Source organism: Montipora capricornis, chromosome 8 (genome assembly GCF_036669925.1).
Source record: "Montipora capricornis isolate CH-2021 chromosome 8, ASM3666992v2, whole genome shotgun sequence".
Lineage (NCBI taxonomy): Eukaryota > Metazoa > Cnidaria > Anthozoa > Scleractinia > Acroporidae > Montipora > Montipora capricornis.
In genome coordinates, this window is record NC_090890.1 from 34,229,518 (window position 1) to 34,252,017 (window position 22,500).

The window sequence follows — 22,500 nt, forward strand, 5'->3', positions numbered from 1 at the left end:
GGAGACCCAGGGAAATAAAAAAAATTGCGGTTGGCAAACTACGGTCTGCCACCCCGGTAAGGTTCAGTTTGCTTTCAACGGTCGAAGCCGTGGCCACTTTGGTGATAAAGCAGCTCCTTCGAAAGCTGTCTTGTTGCAATATTTACCGCCCAACGTTGCTCGTAGGACTGCTATTACGTTGATAATGGTTGAGATGAAAGTTCAATCTTTGTCAATTGATACTGATGTGGAATTGTGACCGTGGGAACGTTTTATCCAGAAATATTTGACTCAAATTGGTGGCTCCTGAGAAATTAGTCTCCGGCCTTGGGATTTTATTATAACCGTTGACAACCCACAATTTGAAATGTGGCTCAAATCGCGTCGAATCTGGAAAAGAACCACACAGGAAGGAAGCTATCCACAATGGCAATAAGGTTAAGCTTTTTAATTGACATTTTTTTCATATAATTATCTCCTTAAGCTTTTTATCGGGATTTCCATACAAATCCTTATATTTTTGTCGGCTATGCTCCACTGAGCTTGGGGCGCCTGTGCTACAATTTGCATGATTAAAGCCTTCTGGGATACGGACCGTAGGCCCCGTGTTACAACCCTTGTTAACAACGTGGGACGCCAAAAGAACCCACAAACTGTTTGTGAAGAGTATGGGGTGGAGTTCCCTGCTTGCGTGTGGTCGACCTGGTCGGCAGATTAGCTTGGAGGACTTCTGAGGGAATGAAACCACAAAAAAACAAAAATACCGCCCAGAGTCAGGCTTTTGTTCCGGGTGCAGTTCGCTGCCCTTAGACACTTGGACACTTATATTGTTCCACAATTGAATATTTTGACCAGTGTAAAGTTAAGTTATATGCGAATTACAATTGACAGTTATTAATGCAAGTTATTACTGAGACAGCAGGAAAAAACACCGTGTACGGTACCTTTGTGTCGACCTCTACGGGTAGACCTGTGTCTGCAATGCAACAAGAACGAGCAGACTGACAAATTGTAACACCTCTCATCTTCTTCGGTGAATCGGAAATATTTTGTGTCGTCCGAAAAACGTTTTTGATCTAAAGAACTTGGCATGCCATGACTTTATGAAAAACGTCACCTGCGTCACTACAACGGCAATGGTAATTCACTACTTGCACAATCCCACAATACACCTCTATTACCCCCGAAAACTTTTGCATAACCATTTTTTGCAAATTCTCCTGCAAATTCTCCTGAAAATGTCGCAAGAGAAGTCGAAAACAATGCCTATGCAGATTTTTTTTTGGGGGGGGGGGGGGGTAAATGAGGTGTATTATGGGATTTGTGCAAGTGGGGAATTACAAATCCAGTGGCAGGAAAGCATTGCTAACTATTTAGATCGTCTGCAACCACAATAACAAAGAAAAACCAAATTCGAAAACCTATAGTGAGATAAGAGCTTCCAAATAGTGCTTGTAATTTTTAAAATTCAGTCCCGGCGTGCTTTATGATTTGCCTAACCTGCGCGATCGATAGCGCTGCCGTGACTGCGCGCTCTACCAACTGAAGTATTAAGACAGCTATGAGTTGGTCAATTGCAAGTTCAAGTTATATCCCGTAGGAAGTGAATGAAATATTTTTAAAACATATGAAAGTCTTGTCCATTTTGGACTTTAAATATGCAAACTTTCATATATTCTAAATAACAGATTTTTATTGGGAACACATATCAGTCAATCTCACATCTCATTACTAAACCTAAAGGAGCAGTAAATACAGACCTTCTTCTTTCTTCCTCAGACAATTATCACAGAAGTTTACCATTGCCATCATAGCTTGCACCATGCCACCGCTAATACAAAAAAGAAACGTGTAACGCACAACCGAAGTGGGTTAACCCAAATACAGATAGACTAAGTTTAAAGAATGAGACAAACGAAACTATGCAGAATTAACTGATTAGAGTGTAATGTGAAATGCTAGTATTTTCATGCATTCATCACGCTTTAATCGACTGTTTCGGAGATAACAAGTTAGTACGAAGATCTTTTTCATCCAAAAAAATCCTTCTAAATTACTTTTTTGTTGAATATACACAGCCATTAAGCACGTTCCTTTAGTAATGCGATAACATACTGGGCCCTTCAAATTTAGATGAAGTTCAGGTTCTTTGTCAGTCGCATCGCAAAAGCAGAGGTTGTGAATTACTAAATTAATTGTTTTGAAAGTTGTCTGACTGGAGGAGCGGATATTCATAGCAGATCAAGATACTACCTTGACACGGACCCTTTGCATTTTTCCTCTGCTTTTTTGGCAGCCTTGATGGCACTTTGCAGTGATGCAAACGACTGTTTCATCAGCTGACTCACAACCTAAATAATCAATAAGCAAGAATATTGCTAATGTATGCCGGCTGATGGTACCACAGTTCACCCTTAGCAATGCATGTAGTAGTGTTAAGCTTGTTCACTTGCCAGATACATCAGATGCTATCAGAGCATACTCCTGTATACCAAATAGTATAAACATTGAAATATGGAAAGGTACTAGGAGGGAACCCATCCGTAAATGCAGAAGAATAAGCAGTTACAAATCAATTTGACAAGTGTTTGTCAAACAATTATCAGGGACGAACACAAATGATTACCTTCCTGTGAGAATCAGCCGAAGTCAAAGAGCCACAGAGTCTTGCAAGCATTTCCTTTTTACTGTCATCCAAGGCAGAGAGAACTAAACCTTCTTCAAGGAAAAAACTGATATTAATTCACTTGCTTTGAAACGGAAAAAAATATAATGAATGTAACGAATAAAAAGTAAAAATACGTAAAGGGTTAGGGCTAAATTGAAAAAAAAAAAAGCCGTATTGACAAAGATTCCTTGAATGCATCGCTGTACGCCAAGACAAAAATGTAGACGTAGAGAGGCTAGGCGGCCATGATTACGAGGTAAACGTCATTGGATGATTGATTGTACTATTTACTACGTGTTTGTTTTACAAGGAAGTAAAAGAAAGATATCTGGAGCGCGTAAGGTTTAACAAACTTTGGGGTCGCATTAGAAGGTAATATTTGAGTACCGAACTGCGAGCAATTTTGATTACTTTTTTTATTGCACCTACTTAATTATTACCAGAGAATTTCCAAAACGCATTTTTTAAAGCGCAAACGGGCCAAACTAACCCTAAACAGAGCTGTAAAATGGCATGCGTCAACGTACATTAACGTCACCAAAACGTTTAACATATAAAAAACAGTCCCAGCAGAACAATTATCATCAGAACCCAGTTTAATAGAATAAGTAGAATAATAAACAACTTTTCCACAGAAGTATCGATTTCTGCCTCGGACAATTCCGGTCGAAACGGCTTTTATCAGCCATTTTTTCAGAGCTGCAAAACTGTTTTCAGCTCGCTTTATTGCTGACGCGTTCCTTGACCATATTAGGTACAGCAGGTATTTCAACTGATAGCCTGTGTCCGGCGAGCCAATGAAAATGCTGCAAATCTGATATCCGTACTTCAGTTTTTAATATGACTTAGATCCCAGGAGTCTCGCATGGTTCAGTGGAAGAGCGTCCGAACAAGTGAACGGAAGGTCCTAGGTTCGACTCATGCAAAGGAGCACATGGCTTTTTTAAGTATCCCCGAGTTAACATCGACAAAAAGACTACAGCTCTTAGATAACCGAATTACTCTTAATACACCTTACCGAAACTTGGAGACGGTTAGTGGATGAAGGCAATGTTGTTGCATTGGCTTTTATTGATTTCAAAAAAGCTTTCGACAGCGTCAACCATGAAATTCTTATATCCAAATTACAGCAGAACTTTGGAATTTGTGATCCCTTTCTAACTTGGTTAAAAAGTTATTTATATGACAGACGCCAATTTACAGTCGTTAACGGAACCAAATCGGAATTTCTTCCAGTTAACTGCGGTTTTCCACAAGGCTCCGTTTTAGGGCCAACATTATTCACGCTCTTTACTAACGATCTTCCATCAGCAGTAAAATCGGGAGAACTGTTCATGTACGCCGATGATACAACTGTTTACAGTATCGGAGAGAATGTGGATCAAGCAGTAGCTCAGTTGAACAAAGCACTTGAAGAACTTTATACATGGTGCCTAAATAACCGCTTAACACCACACCCGGTCAAGTGTGAGACGTTTTTAGTATCTAGATCTAGTTTTGTCGGGCCTATTGCACCAGTCCGGATCGGCGATTCTTTCGTTAATCAAGTTAACAAATCCCGCTTACTTGGCACTGTGGTGGACAATAAGCTGAGCTGGACACCTCACTTGATGGATCTAAAGAAGCGCTTTGCCATAAAGTTAGCCTTGCTAAAGAGGTGCAAATTCTTACCTAAGAATGTTTTAGAAGCATTTTATCTTACTGTAATTCTACCGACTGTCACCTATGGGTTACCTTTGTGGGGATGCTGTAGTAATAAGGAACTGTTTAATTCAGTAGAAAAGCTACACAGTACAGCTGCGAAGATAATTTTTAATTTAGGATCAGACACCCCGCATACAGAGGCCTTAAAGATAGCGAATTGGCATCCACTCTGCTACAAATATAAGATTGCATTAGTAAAACTGATACACAAGGCTCACTGGGAAAATCTGCCTTTGCCATTATGTGACAATATAATCTGTAGACGAACATCGAAATATCCGTCTAGGACACCTGACTCTGTCTGTGTACCTCGCTTCAACTCAAGATTTGTCCATTTTTCGATTAGATATAGAGGTGCGGCTCTATGGAATAACACCTTGGCCAACGATCATTCAATTGTAAACGCGAGTTGTAAAACTTTGTCAACCAAGTTGAAAGATAATGCAAGTTTCTACGTCAATCTCTACTACAGATTTTAGTGACCATGATTATGTATACTTTTAATCGACATGTATCTTACATATACAATCGTAATTGCCATTTAGTTTTAGCTCTCTTACACCATAGGGATTTTTAGTTTAGGCGTATAATAGTATGTAATTTAAGGGAGTCTTATCTTACTTGTAAACACACGACCCCATAAGCTTACAGCTTTAAACATTATCGTGTTTAAATAAAGGTATATCTATCTATCTATCTATCTATCTATCTATAACAAGTTCTTTACATACCATCTGCGAATATTACTTTTGTGATACCATCGAGTGCCTGGCTCCTAAGAATGTGATGCTGTAGAGCTCTGAGCGAATCAGTTTCCAATATTTTACTGCCACCATATTTTTCTAGGGCACGACAAACAAGGAATGATCAAAGTAAGAAACCAGGAGGCACTGCAATACGTTCACAACGTAAACATGCTTACCTATGCCAGTGAATAAGCTAACGAGGAGTGGTTAAAATATTTCAATTCTTCATCAAAGAGGTTCCAGGCCTAACGTGAATCCCTTTACAGTGACCAGTTTTCGTTTTAAATTTAATGCCTACGACAATACCACATTCAAAAGCTTCACTACTACAAGAAACAGCAACAAAGGTTCTTCAGAATCGCACTTCTTGATTTGCTGATGATCACATCACTTACCTAATTGCCCTGTTACCATCAGAGCAGTCTCAACAGTCTCTACAGCTGTTAAAGTTTGAGTCTTTTTGTGGTGCACTTTCGCATAGGCGTGCGACCAACTGATTTGCAAGCTGTCATCGTCCTGTAATGCAATAAACAGAGTTAGAACAGTTATCAGGAAAGTAACAATTAATCAGTAAATTTGTTAATCTCTTAATTCAATAGTTCCATGCTACTACCTGAGGTATCAACTTCAGCGCCTCGCGAAGACATTTATTTCCAACTTGATAATTTCCCTACACAAAAAACATTAAAAGTTCTGTGGAAGATAATTTAACTAGTTTCTGCTATCTGGCCAACCAATATCAAGTTGAAGTGATAATTACAGCCAAGTCAATTCACCTTTATCACTCGGCGGCCATTTTGGAGTCCTTGGGGAATAAAGGCTTTGTCTTTGCATTGTCTTTGCCCGTCCAGCCTCACATTGAATGAGAGGTTCGACGGGCAAAATCTTTTGTTTGGACATTGAGTGATATGGGTCTATGCTTACAAGAACTCGGTAAAATCTGTCACCTGTTCTTTAGCAGCGTTTGCCATGTGCAAGTAAAGTTCAACTTCCTGTTGAAGGACGCTATTTTTCAAATCATCCAGGCGTACTCCAGATCTGAAACAAAATGAGGACAAATACAGCAAGCCTTATTTTCCTCAACAATATAACGTATGCCTATTCTTATAAATGTGCATGTGAAAAAGATGCAAAGAGGATCTTACCTCTCGTCGGCATCAAATGCCTCAAATTTCTTCAGGATCTTTCTCATGTACACAATCCTGAGAAAAACGCGTCAATATCACAATTTACAGTTTAAAAGAAAATAAGGTGACAATTATAAAAGAAGTCCACTGCCTTGCCTGGCTAAATCACATCTTCACTTGGCACTATTTCCCTGAGTGTCGGACAACTTAGAAGTCGCCCATGACTTCTCAAAAATGTTTAATAGAATTCGTTGAACTTTTTAAAATGATCAAGCCTTCTAAAAAAATAAAACATTGTAGCTGAAGTTCTTTTGAAGAATATGCATCACGCAAGACTGTGAGAGTTGCAAAAATTGTCTACAACGTCTAAAAGCTGTTCAATAAAGATGGTGGCCAGCACTTTCTGTTTATCAAAATGTTTTAAGAAAAGGATTTTCATTTCATGTGGAGATCCCTTAGATTGTGTTGCTCCACTTTTCAGTAGGATGGGCCCCCACTGGATGGAAGAGTACAATTCAAGAGGGCTAAACGTAAAGCGTTAGTTGTGATTTGAATAAAAACAAAGCAGATATCTACTAAAATTCCTTTTTGCCGGATTTTAATCCTGTACCTGTTTGTTACAATGTCATCCCATACAATGACTGAATGAAGCCTTGGATCAGGAAGTCGAGAGGACCACTTTTCTAACAATGTTTCCGCTGCACGATCACTTGAAAAGTTCTCTTAAAAACAAACATTTCAATTATCCAAGAGTTATTGTGCATGGCGATGCGGCGTTGTTATGGGTCATGTGTTCTCCACTTTCCCCCTGCATTGTGAATTTTCGTTAGATGCGAATATGGGGGTACCGAGGCACTAACCTTTTTTTTGGCAACGCTATATCATTATGCTAAACAAAAGTAAGATTTTATAAATGCCAATGGAAGCTCAATCAATCTAAAACCGATGTTGCTCTCCCTTATATGGGCTGTCAGTTTTAAGGTAAGATGGAGAATGGTTTTTCCTTTCGCTGCTCATTGGATTAGTGCAGTTTAAGTTGTACGTGCTGACACATTTGTATCTATTTCTCTTGTTGTTCCAAGGGAACGCTAACGATATGGCAACATATTGAGAGTAAAAAACCCTTCTCTGTAACTTAAAGTTGTCGTGAATGAATAAAAGATACAGATATTCAAAATTGTTCCTTAACTGCCGGTTTTACAATCGCACAAGACCTGAATGCACACAAGATGTTCTACTTATTCCTAGGAGAGCACCTTGTGTTAAGTACCATCTTAAGTGTCCAGAAGTCTAGAACCATATGTCCAAAACCTAACCATCCAAAAGTTACATTCTTGAACAAATCCAACCGAGATTTTACTTTTACATACATTTACCTTCCTTAGTTATGAACTCAAGAAATTCCTGCATTTCTGCCATCTTTTGCAGTGACTGAAGCTTAGCAGAGCGGCTTGCAGACATCATGGAGTCCAGGCCGGCCCAGTCCTGTCAAAACATTATGAGAAATAACATCTTGTGTATTTGAAGATAAACGAGGTTTAAAACTCCACTTTTTAAGACGAACATCTTTTCGATTCCACCACGCAATGTTTTTCAAGCGAGGGACTTCGACGTTTTTGTCCAGTGATTTTTACTGTGAAGCAAGGGACAAAACGCCGTGGCGCCTTTCATCGTATATTGTCTACCTCGCTCAGCTCATTGATACACAAATTTAGAATTCCAACAGCGTATGTAGCACCATTATCCACTGAATAAATTGCCAAAAAAACATAAAGGAAAGTTGTCTTCCAAACAACAAATGGCCATCGAGATTGGACTGTTCTCTACATATGACAATATCATATCTGTAGGTGGATGTGGATATTTATGTAGATCATGACTGGCAAAAACTTATCACGACATTGATTACATTTGCGATCGCGCCAAATTTATCTTTCATGTCAAATAATCAAACGAAATCCTTTCCTTTCCTGGCACTGAACAGTTAACACAAACATTTCCTTATAAGCTACTATGTGTAATAAATTAAGCTTTCATATCAGGTCTTTTGGGGTCAGGTGTTTTGCAACGTTATTGAACAATTCTATTGAGTGTTTCTTCCATTTTGGTTAATATCAACGTTACTCACCACCAGGAAGCTCTGTTCATAGGTTCCAGCAAAGTGCTTTGCTCGATCGTAGTCATCTTGAAGTACATACAACAAAGCAAGGCTATCACTGTGCCGTCCCTGTCAATGATACCAAGCAAATGTGTGAACTAATTACACTTGAAATACTTATTTGTTAACTTCAGTTGGATGATGCGGAAAATATCAACAAAAAAGGTCTGCTCTTCAGGGTGCCTTTTTGTATAAACAACTCATACGCGTCACACTTTTAGCATAATTAGGGCAAGATCAATTCACCGTCAGCACCGTGATCACAATTTTCTGATTACTTTAGGGTGCATTCCTAAAGGAGAAATAACGTCATAATACCTGTAGCAATGCTGCCCAGTCGTTATTTTGCATTGCTCTTGTAACAAATGAGCACAGTGATTGGTCTTCTCCCCACTGGCACTGTAGCTTGAGTTTGCTTGTTATCATATGAGGAAGGTAGTGCTCCTATAGAAAAGAGTGTAATCCATGTGGCTTAAATGAATATTATTAATTCCTGCTTCAGAAAGTGTTCTTAGGTGGACATTCACCTGTAAAGGTCAGTGTACCACCATCTTTTTAAAGCTGATAGGTCATTTAATACGCAAAGGTAAAACAAGATTAACTAGATGCTCACCTGCAAAAAAGTGTCAGTCCATACTTTGTCAAGATCTGGACTTTCGCTATCGTCTATGTTTAACACCGAAAACTTTTCCAAGTTCTCCCACTGCGTGAGATTAGCGAAACACTGCAATGAAAAATACATTTTGAAGGTTGTAGGACTGGTTCTCATCTCCCTGGCAATTATCACCTCTACGTGCGTGTTTCGTATGGTCAAAATGGTTGCAAAAAGAGCGTACTTGTTAAAAACCAGCACACAATCCACACTCATTCATTTTCTAATTGGCAGGTCGCGCTAAAATCACACGCTGTAGTTGTACTATAATCCCAAAGTCAAGTGAGCTTCTCTCTCGCCAGTATTGACCCTCCGATACGACAGGGGTCAACAACAATAAGAAAACATACTATTTAAAGAAGATGAAATAATTTCAGGTTTTAAAGAAGATTAGGACATATTTTAATTTACAACACATGTTTCGATGTTACGAACATCATCGCCCAGGCTTTATACTCTTTCCAACACTTTGCAACTCACTCAAATATGATGAAATGATATATGAAATGGACAATATATGAACTGCGAATATGAAATCTAGTGAAGCTATGATCCTCGCAGTTATGAACGCGATTTTTGCGATTGCGTAGAGAAGCCTGAAAAATTCAGGACTTCAAGGGGGTTTGAACCCGTGACCTCGCGATACCGGTGCGATGCTCTAACCAACCGAGCTATGAATACACATGACGTTGGGAGCTGGTCATTTGGGGGTTCTAATGTTCCCGCGAGGAATGAATCAATGATGAAATGATATATGAACTTAACTTCACTTGATTTCATATCCGCATTTCATATATGGTCCATTTCATATATCATTTCATCATTGATTCATTCCTCACGGGAACAATAGAACCCACAAATGACCAGCTCCCAACGTCAGTGTCTTCATAGCTCAGTTGGTTACAGCGTCGCACCGGTATCGCGAGGTCACGGGTTCAAACCCAGTTGAAGTCCTCAATTTTTCAGGCTTCTCTACGCAATCGCAAAAATTGCGTTCATAGCTGCGAGGACCATACCTTCACTTGATCACTCAAATATGTTATCTATTTTTTGTCACTTAATCATAATTAATTATGCATGTTTTAACTGGTTGTTATATAGTCCTAACGGTTTTTTCCAAGTATTTTGTAACTGAAACATGTGTTATAAATTAAAAAATGTTCTAATCTTCTTAAAAGTCACGATTTGCTTTCTGCTGTCTCGACCTCTCAGGTTTTTCTTCAAATGCATCAGAGTGACACTCCCCAGATGCCTGTAGAAAAACTCAATGCCTGTTTAACCAACACTTACCTGTAACCTACCATCGTCCCACAAGTCTTCTTCTTCTTGCTGAGGTTCACCGCTCGTCCAGCTTTCTGTAGCGATGGCCTATTCCATAAGAATTCGAAGATTTTTCAACTATTTGTTGATACTCAGATTCATCGCAAAAGACAATGTCGTTCACGCAAATTCGAGAAGATTGTTTAAAGCGCCCGAAAATCCTGGCAAAGAAGTCTCAATTTCCATTACAGAATATTATATTATGGGGGGCAGGGATGGTGTAGTGGTGATTGCACTCGCCTCCCACCAATGTGGCCCGGGTTCAATTCTGGATTTGAGGTCATATGTGGGTTAAGATTGTTATGGTTCTTTACTCTGCTTCGAGAGGTGTTTCTCCGGGTTCTCCGATTTTCCCTTCACCTCAAAAACCAACATTTCTATATTCCAATTCCATCGGATGCGGGATCTCCCTGAAAACTACTTTCGCCTGAGTGGAGCTTCCTGACTAAATATCAATTATTATTTATTATTATCAATGTTATTACAACTTCAAAACTATTGCATTCCAATAAATGCGCAAATAGGGCAACAATAAATCTTAAGAATAAAGATTGGTACCAATAATCGATCTTTAATTTACTTTCACTATGGCGGGCTTCCCCAGTCAAATGTCTGCGTCTTTCGCCCCACTCGCTTACCTCATTGTACAGTTTGAGAGCTTGTGAAAAGTCTCCACGTGCCTCAGCTTCCAGCGCTTCCTGGGTAATGGGTTTAGTACCAATGTGACCAGTAAAAATGCCCCTAAGCACATCATAGTCTCCAAGTGACCTATACAACCTGCCACGCAAAAACAGGTTTCAGGTTTACGTTTTCTACAACAATTACACGTGATAAGTTAGCTTACAAATTGAAGTCCGGGAGGTAACCACACCCCAAAAAGGCAAAGGCAATTATAGCTGTGCAGTGACTTGAAAGAACTTTAAAGCCATTCACCTCGAATCAAGGACATAAAAGAGGGCAGGTTCATGGAAAAAAAAAAAAAACGGAAACAAGTCTTTTCGTTACTAGCAATCTCCACTATTAATTAATTAATTTTAGAGTGACACTAAGGTGTGATATTTTCCCTCGCGTTAGAGAAAAAATGTGACAACGGTATATCTGTGTATCTTTGAATTGTGAAAAGTTCTTACATTTAGACTCATAAGCCGTTCCCCAGGTAAAAAAATAGTTGTTTAGGCAAGAACATATAATATTATAGTACAACCGTGCGAGTGCTTTAGGGTTACGGTAGTGTCCATAATTACAAAAGATATTTCGATATGTTTACCCTGTGGAGAGGCATTTATGTATCCAACTGGGTGTGTTCATCTCCATATATGCCTAACGAATTTAATATCAGTTTTTTTTTTTATGGTTGGATCTAGTTAAATCTGATTTGACGTTCTTCCTGGAGGAAGTAATTGGCATATAACCAGTTTCCTTGGAATTACTTAATAGCTTGGTCGTATTTCAGTAATTAAGTCCCCAAATAAGCTCTTCATTTGTAACTTATTCCGGTTCAACTAGACTGTCGCAGGTATAAATATTGTATGTGTATAATATAGTACCATCTGCAAAACAAGGAATGATAACAGTTTGTGAGATCACCGAGGAAGGTGGTTGTAAGATAGATCCTTGAGGTGAGCCAAATACAATATTCCTTCTGGTAGACAATGCTGCGGCCTGATTGCACCATAATTTAACAGCAACACAAACTACAGTAACTGATAGTTAACCTATTGAAATCGTATCGAAACGTCTGAAACTGCTGCCTTTGATGGGATTCACCTCATGACAACACGGAAGTTATATTAGTGAATTCTACTACAGATCGTTCCCCCCATGTGTTGAGAGACTTACTTGGACAATTCTATCCATGTCGTGGTTACTTCAGAGGGTGGGGAAACCGTACTTCTTGCCCTCTTGTGTCTGCTCTGGCCATCATCTTCACTCTGTAACAGTTGCTTCTCGAGCAACATGATCCCTACAATGATAAAGCGACATGGTACCTGACTATGCTCGACCATGAATGTCTTGTACAAAGGTATTTCAATTTTGTGCACAAGCTTTAGTCAATGGAATGACTTTGAGGTAAACATAAATCAAAACAAAACAACCCTTTTTGCGCGAAAATAATGAAATTGCATTTACCAATGGGCTGCTGTAAGCTTGTCAGGCAGGCGGTGCTAACAGTGGTTGGGTCTATAGAAAGTTTCTGCTCGTGGTAGCATATGTCCTACGGAAATAATTTACATGTCCTTATGATCATAAAAGCTACATAAGACCAAGAAGATTTTGAAAATCCAATCCAATTGCAAAATTGTATTACAAGGCAATCAAGTTGTTAGCATATATTTTTCGGCACCGACACCATGACCAAACCTTCATCGTTGGCGAGTCATTGTTCAATAATGGCGTGATATCCTTTTTCATCTCTCCATTTAGGCATTAATCAAAGGCCAGCATACATAAGCCGGAAAAGACCGGATAGCGCGGCTGCCACAGTTTGCCAGGATGGATTTCAGCCACATACTACTGCACAAGGATATCCTTTCCAGCTTTGGTTAAATTTATAATGTGCCATTTAAGGGTTGGCCCGGTTCAATCAATCGACTCCCTGGAGGGTTCAGCTCTGTAAGGGCAGGAGAAAGCTCTTTCCGTTCGCTCGCCCCACAAAAAATAACCCCCAACTGCATGTCATATCGTCATCAGTGTACGCTAAGTTTCCAAGTAAAAAAGAAGGGTACAAAGTTTGGCTCAAGCATGGAGAAAAATTACTACACAGAGTGAGATAACGAAACAAACCTGAAGACTGGAGATAAAAGGAGGAAAAAACTGTGTAGTGGAAGAGATCATGTTATTGACAGCTGTCTTGACATCTGAAGTGACATTTCTTGCTTCTCGCTCTGATAGCTTTTCCTCAATTTGAGAAAAGACCCCGCGAAAAAGAACACTGAACAACTGCTTTGCAAACGTACTGTCACGCTGCAAGAAGTAAGGAAAGTATATGCAATACTTTATTCAAAAGGATGCTTTGTAAATTTTTCTATAAGCAAAAACAGGCATATAATTTAAGTGCCACTTGGGGAGAAACCTTGTCTCAAACCCAAAACAAACAAAAAAACTGTCGCCCCTTTTGAATATTAGTTCAATCTATCCTCATCTATCCACACCCGTTTGTATTCGTAGTTTTAAAACTACGTACAGGTTACAAAGTGATTCTAACAACTGACGGTAGCTTTTTACCTGTGCTACTGCTTGCAATGGAGCAATAAGCTCAGAAAACTTGATTTGGACATCTGGCAAGTCCCCAGTTCTGTATTTTCTATACATTACTACACGGCTCTCACGAGCGGTCTTTCTTCTCTCCTTTGCTTGCTTAAATAGGATAAGAACACACCATTGTTAAAGATTAGGGTTAACGACAAGGTTTCAAATGAAATTAAAGAAGTCAACGCGTTAAGCAGGCCGTTGGTATTAACTTACCATTTTAAGTGTATTTCTCATTGCTTCTCGTTTTGCAAAGAAATCACTTGTATTGGACTCTTTCAGAAAACGTCGTTTCAGTCTTAAAAGTTCCTTTTTTTCTCTAGTCCCTTCAAAGGAAAACAGGCCAATTAACTGTCAATTTTGGTACACCGGTTGGTTACTAATAACGAATATGACAGGACCAGATGAGTCGAAAGAAGCAATCGCAATAACCTCAACGGCATTTCATGGTGGAAATATTAGCCAAACAAAGCCCTTAAATGTGTGCCAATGAGCGCCCGAGTACCTAAGGAAACACTGCACCGCCCCCCCCCCCCCAAAAAAAAAAAAAAAAAAAAAAAACAACAACAACAATTCACTGATGCTGTCGATAAAGCCAGTAGTTCCATGCTCGGATCATGATAAACCTTCCGGTGAATGTCCTTGTTACGATCTCCGCTTTTAAAGGGTTAAGACAGTTTGATAAAAATCCGGAATCAGTACAGTATTATGCTCCTTTACTCTTGTAGACATTTAAATTTCTTCTTAACTGGTTGGGGCACGATAAAGAGACATTTGAATTGATTCAATTTCAACCTGCCAAGCAAGCACACGCAATCAAAATCAGTTCGCATGAGCAAACAAGCAGTCTTATGATGTCACTTGAAAACGCTTAACAACTGTATAAAACAGCTCAATAGTAAATATAGCCCAAACCGAGTAGCGAAGCCGGTGTAAAGAGGACGGGGAATATTGAGCAATTGGTTTGTCATAGTTAATAACAAATGTATCTCACCACCAACCCTGCGAGTAGTATGTTATCAACTTCAATCAGCATGACTAACACTCTGGGCCATCAAATAGGGTGCGAATGGTTAGACTCTTTTGTTCTCTCTGATCAAGATGATAAACCCCAAACCCCGTTTCACAGCAAATTTCTGGGATGATAAAGAACCCACATACTGTTCATAAAGATAATGGAACGAAGGTCAAGGTCTTGGGGTTTGTAATGGGTTGGGGCTTTCTGCAGGGTAGGGTGAATCCTACCCAGTAATCTCAATCAGGTTGTAAAGACTGCCATTTCCGCCACAAAGTGTTCTTAAGCCCTTCAAGCATTTCATGGAATAAATCATCATCATCATATAAAAGTAGAGAACATCTAACCTTGAAACTGCTGGCTTGACTCTTGAGGGGGAACCATTCTTTGGCTGCCAAAGTTGCGTGGAACAGGTAGGAAAGCCTTCTGTTTGAGTTTACTTTGTGAGGTACTAAACAGTAATGAGGATTGTGACTGGGAGGGAGTGGTGACATAAGGTTGGAAAGGGGTTGTTTCCTGAAGAAGACAAAATGAATAAGGAACCACTGGTTATGCAATGACGTGATCATTGAAGGGTTTCCTGGTATTTTAAGCTCATTAGTTATTTCAGTAAGTCAGTAGCCTAAGCGGGTTGATAATAAGTTGGACTGTGGGTACATTAGAGCGCTGTTATTGAGCTAACGAGAACGCCACAAACCTAAAAGCTACACGCCCCAACTTTGCGTTTTACTTTTTGGGTCATTTCCTTCGCCCTGACAACGACTTGAAATGTGATGATCATGAATTTTTAATTTTCCTTGGAACCCACATGTCGGTCATACCAACGAAAGAATTTGAATAACTACAAAGTGATTGGAATAACGCAAAGTTCTATTTTATTTTTAATGCTCCTGTTGCCACCGTCATCGTCATCCTTGCTTTAGTTTCATATGCATTGTTCTGATGTCCAAAAAGCTGATGACCTCAGCTCTCTATTGACAGCATAAAAGAGTAATGAGAAGTAACGAGTTTTACTGTTACCAATAATTCCAAAAGCTAACAAAAGATAGTTTACAGGTAAGTGAAATAATTTCGAATGAATGGAAGTGACACGAATAACACATAAAGGAACAAACCTGGCTGGGATTGAGCCAGTCAAATGTTTCCGACCGTCCTTGATCTTGAGTAGGGGTGAACAAGAGGTTCTGTGTGGCCCGCAAGTCGGCGACACCATCCACTGACATTGAGCTCTGTGTTTGTGTGATTCCGGGTCCAAATGAGCTTTGAGTTGCGGCAAACAAGGGCGTCATTAACAAATGCCTTTGTTGCCAGGAGTAATTTATTTGGTATTCCTATCAAAAAACAAAGGTCTACAATGGAAATCGTTTTATGACTAGTTGATGAAATAATCTATCTGGAAGGAGGATATCCATAACCTTTCTCAAGATTGCAAACTGCACGAACAGCAGTCTGATAAATTCCCCTAAAAGTATTGTAGGTTCATTGCCTTCAAAAATGCTCTGTGAAAAAGCCAGTAAAATTCATCTATTCAGTCATTTAATGTTTTGTATTTGTTACAAACCTGAAACTTGCATTCAGATAATGGTTGATCAAACATCATTCTGCCATAATCAGGGCTCAAGGAAGTTAGGTGCAGAATCAGGTTTGTGGTGTAGCCAAGGTACTATCAGAGAAAAGAGAAAAAAATGGATATTTCAGCTGATCATCCGCTTTCAGTGAATCGAACTGTCCAATTTCATCAAAGGAAAGGAATCAACTGAACGAATCTCTAGTTTACTATTTAGTATTACTACTGAATCAATCTTGGTCATCAACCTTCGCTCATCATGTCCTTTGATCGGGTTACTGCCAGCAACCAAAGATGTTCAGGATCCGTCTCAAGATGTGTGCCATCCCAGTTAAGCCCCCCCATTTGACGCAAGCTGACTCGAATGTCTTTCTTCAAAATCTCAAGCCAACGGCTTAACCTAGAGCTCCAATGCCAATTGGTACAACTTCTGCTTTCATACCCTAACCTCAATTTATTATTATTGTTATTATTGTTGTTATTATTATTATTGTTATTATTATTATTATTATTATTATTATTATTATTATTATTATTATTATTATTATTATATTATTATTATTATCTCTGCTTCCTCTCAGTATTAATTTGAACTACTGCTTCCACGTTGGGTAGCAGGCTAATGACTTTGTTCGCGATCTGGCTGCGCATGCGTAAGATTTTTTTGCCTCGCAGAAGGCAGCCCAAGTAGGATTCGAACTTGATATGTCCGCATTCAGAGGCAATCGCGATGACCACTGTCTTTGAGCGTTGTGTGTTGAATTGCATCAAGGACCACCTGTACCACGTCATTTCTCTTAAACAACATGGTTTTTGTACTGGAAGATCGTGCGTTACCAACCTGCTTGAGGCTCTTGACCACATTGGTTCACTTTTAGATAGTGGCAGCCAGGTTGACACCATCTACCTTGACATGTCAAAAGCTTTCGACAAAGTCAGTTATAGGCGCCTCGTCCATAAGCTGATTCAGGTCGGTTTCGGTGGCAACCTGCTTAAATGGTTCTGCTCCTACCTGTCAGGCCGATACCAACGCGTTACGGTACTCGGCGCCACTTCAGACAATCTTCCTGTTACCTCTGGAGTACCTCAGGGTTCCATACTTGGACCAGCCCTCTTCCTTTTATACGTCAATGACCTTCCCGAAGTCGTCAGTTCGAGCAGTCGAGTTTTGATGTTCGCTGACGACACAAAAATATTTAGAGAGATAAAGACTTTGGATGATGCCTTCTCTCTCCAGAAAGACCTTGGGAAGCTTGCAACTTGGTCTTATTCATCCGCTCTCCTTTTTAACGAAGCTAAATGTAAGGCTCAGCACATAACAAGAAAACAAAAACCGATCTTATCTTCTTACAAACTCAATAACCCCGCACTTGAATTATATGCTGCAGAAAAAGACCTGGGCGTATGAATTAGTAGGGATCTGACATGGTCCAAACAAGTAAACGAACAATCTTCACGTGCTAATAAACTACTTGGCTACTTAAAGAGGAACACGAGGTTCATATTTAGAACCGAAGTACGACGTCCGCTATACCTAGCCCTAGTTAGGCCACATTTGGGATATCCATCGAGCTCATTGTTAAGCTTGAGCGTATCCAAAGACACGCCACTAAGCTTATCTTAAAATTGCCTTATTCTTCTAATAAAAGTTATACGTCTCGTTCACAAACTCTAAACCTAATACTTATTTGTTACTGGCATGAACTTTTAGATCTCACCTATTTTTTCAAATTGACACACGGTCTTGTTAACGTGAATGTCTCTGTTCTACCTGAAGTTCGCAAATACGGTAGACGTACTAGATCCTCAAGATCCTCAACTAGCAACGTTAATAAATACATAATTAAGAAATGTAAAACATCTACTTACCAGAAATCCTTTCTTATTAGAACTAGTAGAATTTGGAATTGTTTAGCGGACGAACTAGATTTGAGCTCATCGACCTCAGCTTCCTTTAAATCGGTTATTTTTTATTATAAGTCCGCGTTAGGTGTTTCCTATAACTGTGATGACCCACGTTCGTTCAAGTCTATCTGTTTAAAATGCAATAGTGCTCGTCCCTTGTTCCGTCCAATAACTTGTTGTATGTAGTTGTATTTTTTTCTGTATTGCTGTATTTCTTAACATTCCTTGTTTCTATTCAGTTCTTATAAGTATCCGGGCCCGCTGTAATTGGCCACAGCTGTTGCGGTGTCCCTGCCAATGTTCTTTTGTATACGTAATCGTTTTGTTTGTTTATTTGGCGAAGCTAATAAAATAAAAATAAAATAATAAATACTAAACCATGGACGCCTACGCAACAGATTAACGGGGAAATACGTATTAAAGAATTGTGTGCGTGATTTCCTCTGCACAATAAGTAGTGCCTTGCTTAGAGATGTACATTTTCATCCAGTTCCTTCGCAATGCCTGATCTTGAGCGCAACTATCATCCCTTCTGTCTCCTTCTTTACGTCACCCCTCACCAACAACTCAACAACTTCACCCCTAACCAACCACTTCCAACTTTCTGCTGCTCGGATGTCATCCGTCGCTCTCAAGAATTGGCCATCAAGTTTCTTTGCACTCCATTTAATTTGTCTTTCATCCATCTTGCGCTTCCTACATTCTTCTGGGGTTTATTCCTTTTAATTTTTCAGCAACACTTCCCGAGTCTCTTTCAGATAACAATACAATCCTGTCTCGCCGCTTCTTATACAATCTTTAACAGATATCAACCCACGTCCACCTTGCTTCCTCGGTAGATGGCGGGTGATGCGGTAGATGCTCATCAATTTTTTAGTTTTGCTATCTATTTCCTTCAGATCATTTGTTGTCCAGTTGAAGATTCCCGCACCATACCTCAGTATTAATACTGCCCAGATTTTTAAGGCTTTTACAGTGTTCTCTCCGTTGAGTTTGGATTGTAAGATCTTGCGTACTCTTCGGAAGTATTTTTTCTTGAATCTATCTTTCATTTTTTGGTACACGATGTTGTCCAACTCAAGAACCCCGAGATATTTGTACCCTTCCTCTTCAACAACTTTCATAACCTCATGCGGAAAGGAACACAGGCGTACCAATAGAAGACTTATTAACATCCACGGATTTCTGTAAGACAGCATCTAATTTGCCATTTCTTTGCACTTGTGAATCCAAGTTGCAAGTATTTTAGTTTAACTTTTTGCATACACGAATAGCTCCGGAGAAGCTTCTCTAAAAAAATTGGTATTGCGTCTGATATGCGTCTGATAATTTATGTACTTTCTGTAATTACTGTCCAGAAACTCTACTTCATCTCTTCTGGGAGTGCCCTCTTGTACAAGCCTTCTGGAAAGATATCTGTCATTTGATTAACAACAAGCATTAATAATAATAATAAAAAAATAATAATAATAATAATAACAATAATAATAATAATAATAATAACAATAATAATAATAACAACAATAATAACAATAATAATAAATTGAGGTTAGGGTATGAAATTTTTATTTAACCAGGGAGCACCTTCAGCAATCTGTTCTCCCAGCTTCTCTAATGTGGTTTTCTCCTTTTCATCCTATTTAGGCTTTGTTGATAACCCATCTAATTTACTGTTTCATCTCTTTTTTCTTATATGTAGATAACATATATTTTGGTCCAAATCGATGTGCTTTGTATTGCCACGGTCTCTTTGCATACAAAAATTAATGATCTGTTTAGAAGCAGAGAACCGCTACGCTCAAAAACATGGGATTTGGGTGAAATTTGAGGCAAAGTGGGGAGCTTTCCTCTTTGGAGCGGCAAGGAGTGGCAAGAGTAAAGTAGTTTTTTCCGTAAAAAAAAGAAAAGAAAAGAAACTGTAACACTTTAGAAGCAGTTTCCTTTACTGTATAGGTGTGTGTGTGTGGTCAGGTAACCTTATCTACCTATCAATGTAATTAAAGAAATTATCGCCAATTAAAAAAAAAAACAGCTTTCATAAAGTAAAGTTAAGTAAAGCAACCATATCTAACGTCGATAACTCGTAACAGTAATTCAACTGACAAACCTGAGGTCGACGGTGCGCTCATTTTACTCCCCCCTCTCCATCAGTGCTCCGTTTTACGGGTATTTAAAGCTACTTTGCTACACGGAAAGTAAAGAAGTCGAAACAAGGATGCGAGATCCGGGAATCGAACTCAAGACCTCTTGCACCAAGGCCGCGCACTAACAGACTGTGCCATCTCTTCATGACAACAACTCCACATTTCTTTAAACCAAATTCCATTCCCATATCTTTACTGAAGATTCTAACCATGGTTACAAGAGAGTCAATCTCTTTCTGATCTTTACCGTAAAACACTAAATCATCCATAAATAGTAGATGGTTAATAGTTCCTCTTCGCTTTTCCAAGTCATATCTGGGCTTTACCTTTCTCAAAATTGCTTTCAGGGGTATCAAAGCAATCACGAATAATAGTGGTGATAAACTATCACCTTGGAAGATTTCCTCGTCTAATGTTCACACTTCCTAGATCTTTCTCGCCAGTAGTGAGAGTAGTCTTCCAATTTGGCATGCTGTTTTCCATTATGGCTGGAATGTCCTGAGAGATACCAGATTTTTCCAACGTTTCCGTAATCCAAGAATGTGAGGTCATGTCCTACGCTTTACGGTAATCCACCCATGCTACTTCCAGGTTTGTATATCCCCTTTTGTAGTTTCTTAGGACCATCTTGTCAATGGCGAGTTGATCAGGTGTACCTCTGCAGTCTTTCCGGCATCCTTTTTGATTGTCTGGAAATATAAAGTTCGCAATTAAGTCCTCTTCCTGTAGTCCTCAAGACGTTTCTCCCCATGAAGTACTTTCTCAGTCCTAGCAGCTACCAGCATCCATTCGTAACCCTCTTGAAGATAAGCATGTAACGCCTTCCTTCACTTGCCCACACATTCCCTATTGCTATCAAACGTCTTCCACCTTCCTTGCTTGGCAGATATAATCTTGCAACAAACTCCTTGTGTGCATGCATCCGTTCATTGTCATGATCTTTCTGGTCCTCCTGTCCATGTTACCAAGTACCTCCCCAGTACTATGCCTACAGCCCATTTATCAGATTCCCTCCATTAACGCTTAGGTTTACACAATACTTTGTCCCTCCTGAAATACTCTGCTGTGATCTTATCCTTCATGTTGGTGTCTAACGTCTGGTCTAACTGCAAAATTCCGAGATACTTGTATCCTTCTACCTCTACTTCCCAGTTCTTTTCGTCACTTGGTAATTCTATTCCAGTACTTTCAACTTGTTTTCCTCTTTTTATCCCTAGGATTGAACACCTGTCTAGTCCATATGACATTTGGATGCCCTCAGAAACAATTCTTACCTTTTGGACAAGGGAGTCACGTTGGTCTTTATTTGCACCATATAACTTTAAATCATCCTTGAACAGGAGGTGGTTGATTGGTTTCATGCTCTTCTGGAGTCTGTATCCTGCTCTCATCTTTCTCAATACCAGGGATAGCGGCAACATGATAACAATAAAGAGTAATGGAGATAATGAGTTTCCTTGGAAGACCCCTCTCTTGATGTCAATTTGGCCAAGCTCTCTTCCACCTGATGTCAATACAGTTCTCCAGTTAGTCATGCTGTTACTGATTAACGTTATGACGTTTCCTGCTGCTCCAACCGTGTTCAAACACTTTAGGACCCAGGAATTAGGAACCATATCGCGTGGTTTCCTGTAGTCAATCCACGCCATTGACAAGTTAGTCAGTCTTCTCTGGCAGTTCTTCAGGATTGCCTTGTCTACAAGTAGTTGATCTTTCGTCCCTAGTGATGGTCTTCTGCATCCTTTTTGTTCGTCAGCTAGCAATGCATGTCTTTCCAGATGTATATAACATTTCTATCCCATTATTTCTGTCAAAAGCTTCCACATCATTGGCAGGCGTGCAATGGGGCGGTAATAAGAGATTTGAGTGGCCTTGGCTGGGTCTTTCTGTATCAAAACAGTTCTTCCTCTAGTCATCCATTCAGGTACACTTACAGATTGTACTCCTTTGTGAAGGAATTCTTGGAGCTTAGGGTGTAGTTCAGTTCAGTTAAAAGCCTTGGACATGGAAGGCTGTAAGGCTGCCTTCCAATTAGCAATTGTTCTCACTCCAGATCGTATAACCTCGAGTGTAACGTGAATGTCCTGTTGCGCCTCTGTCTTCCTAAGTTCTTCCTCCACATCCTTAAGCCAAGTTGCGTTATCTCTGTGGTTGACGTCCTCTGACCAGATATTATTAGGCAGCAGTTACAACTTTTGTATGCTATATACAATTATAATAGTATGACGGGGCGCGTGAGCATAGCCCGTTGACTATAGTGTAAACT

The 22,500-nt window shown here is 39.5% G+C and overlaps 1 protein-coding gene across 5 annotated transcripts in view; it reads right to left on the reverse strand.

Moving 5' to 3' along the window:
• LOC138014632 (DNA-dependent protein kinase catalytic subunit-like) overlaps window positions 1-22,500 on the reverse strand; it is a 163,812-nt gene that overhangs the window by 18,986 nt on the left and 122,326 nt on the right. For 4 of the 5 annotated variants that reach the window (XM_068861753.1, XM_068861758.1, XM_068861757.1 and 1 more), the window contains 24 exons: window positions 16,180-16,281; window positions 15,734-15,949; window positions 14,966-15,134; window positions 13,820-13,929; window positions 13,580-13,711; window positions 13,139-13,318; window positions 12,485-12,569; window positions 12,194-12,317; window positions 10,993-11,131; window positions 10,325-10,402; window positions 8,996-9,106; window positions 8,701-8,826; window positions 8,353-8,451; window positions 7,601-7,709; window positions 6,835-6,946; window positions 6,243-6,299; window positions 6,045-6,135; window positions 5,711-5,767; window positions 5,493-5,613; window positions 5,083-5,193; window positions 2,606-2,697; window positions 2,233-2,330; window positions 1,740-1,810; window positions 924-955 (listed from right to left, as the gene is read on the reverse strand). In XM_068861753.1, the coding sequence (XP_068717854.1) occupies window positions 924-955; window positions 1,740-1,810; window positions 2,233-2,330; window positions 2,606-2,697; window positions 5,083-5,193; window positions 5,493-5,613; window positions 5,711-5,767; window positions 6,045-6,135; window positions 6,243-6,299; window positions 6,835-6,946; window positions 7,601-7,709; window positions 8,353-8,451; window positions 8,701-8,826; window positions 8,996-9,106; window positions 10,325-10,402; window positions 10,993-11,131; window positions 12,194-12,317; window positions 12,485-12,569; window positions 13,139-13,318; window positions 13,580-13,711; window positions 13,820-13,929; window positions 14,966-15,134; window positions 15,734-15,949; window positions 16,180-16,281 (2,622 nt within the window). The remainder of the gene's footprint in view (window positions 1-923; window positions 956-1,739; window positions 1,811-2,232; window positions 2,331-2,605; window positions 2,698-5,082; window positions 5,194-5,492; window positions 5,614-5,710; window positions 5,768-6,044; window positions 6,136-6,242; window positions 6,300-6,834; window positions 6,947-7,600; window positions 7,710-8,352; window positions 8,452-8,700; window positions 8,827-8,995; window positions 9,107-10,324; window positions 10,403-10,992; window positions 11,132-12,193; window positions 12,318-12,484; window positions 12,570-13,138; window positions 13,319-13,579; window positions 13,712-13,819; window positions 13,930-14,965; window positions 15,135-15,733; window positions 15,950-16,179; window positions 16,282-22,500) is intronic. The other variant, XM_068861754.1, reaches the window with a different exon arrangement.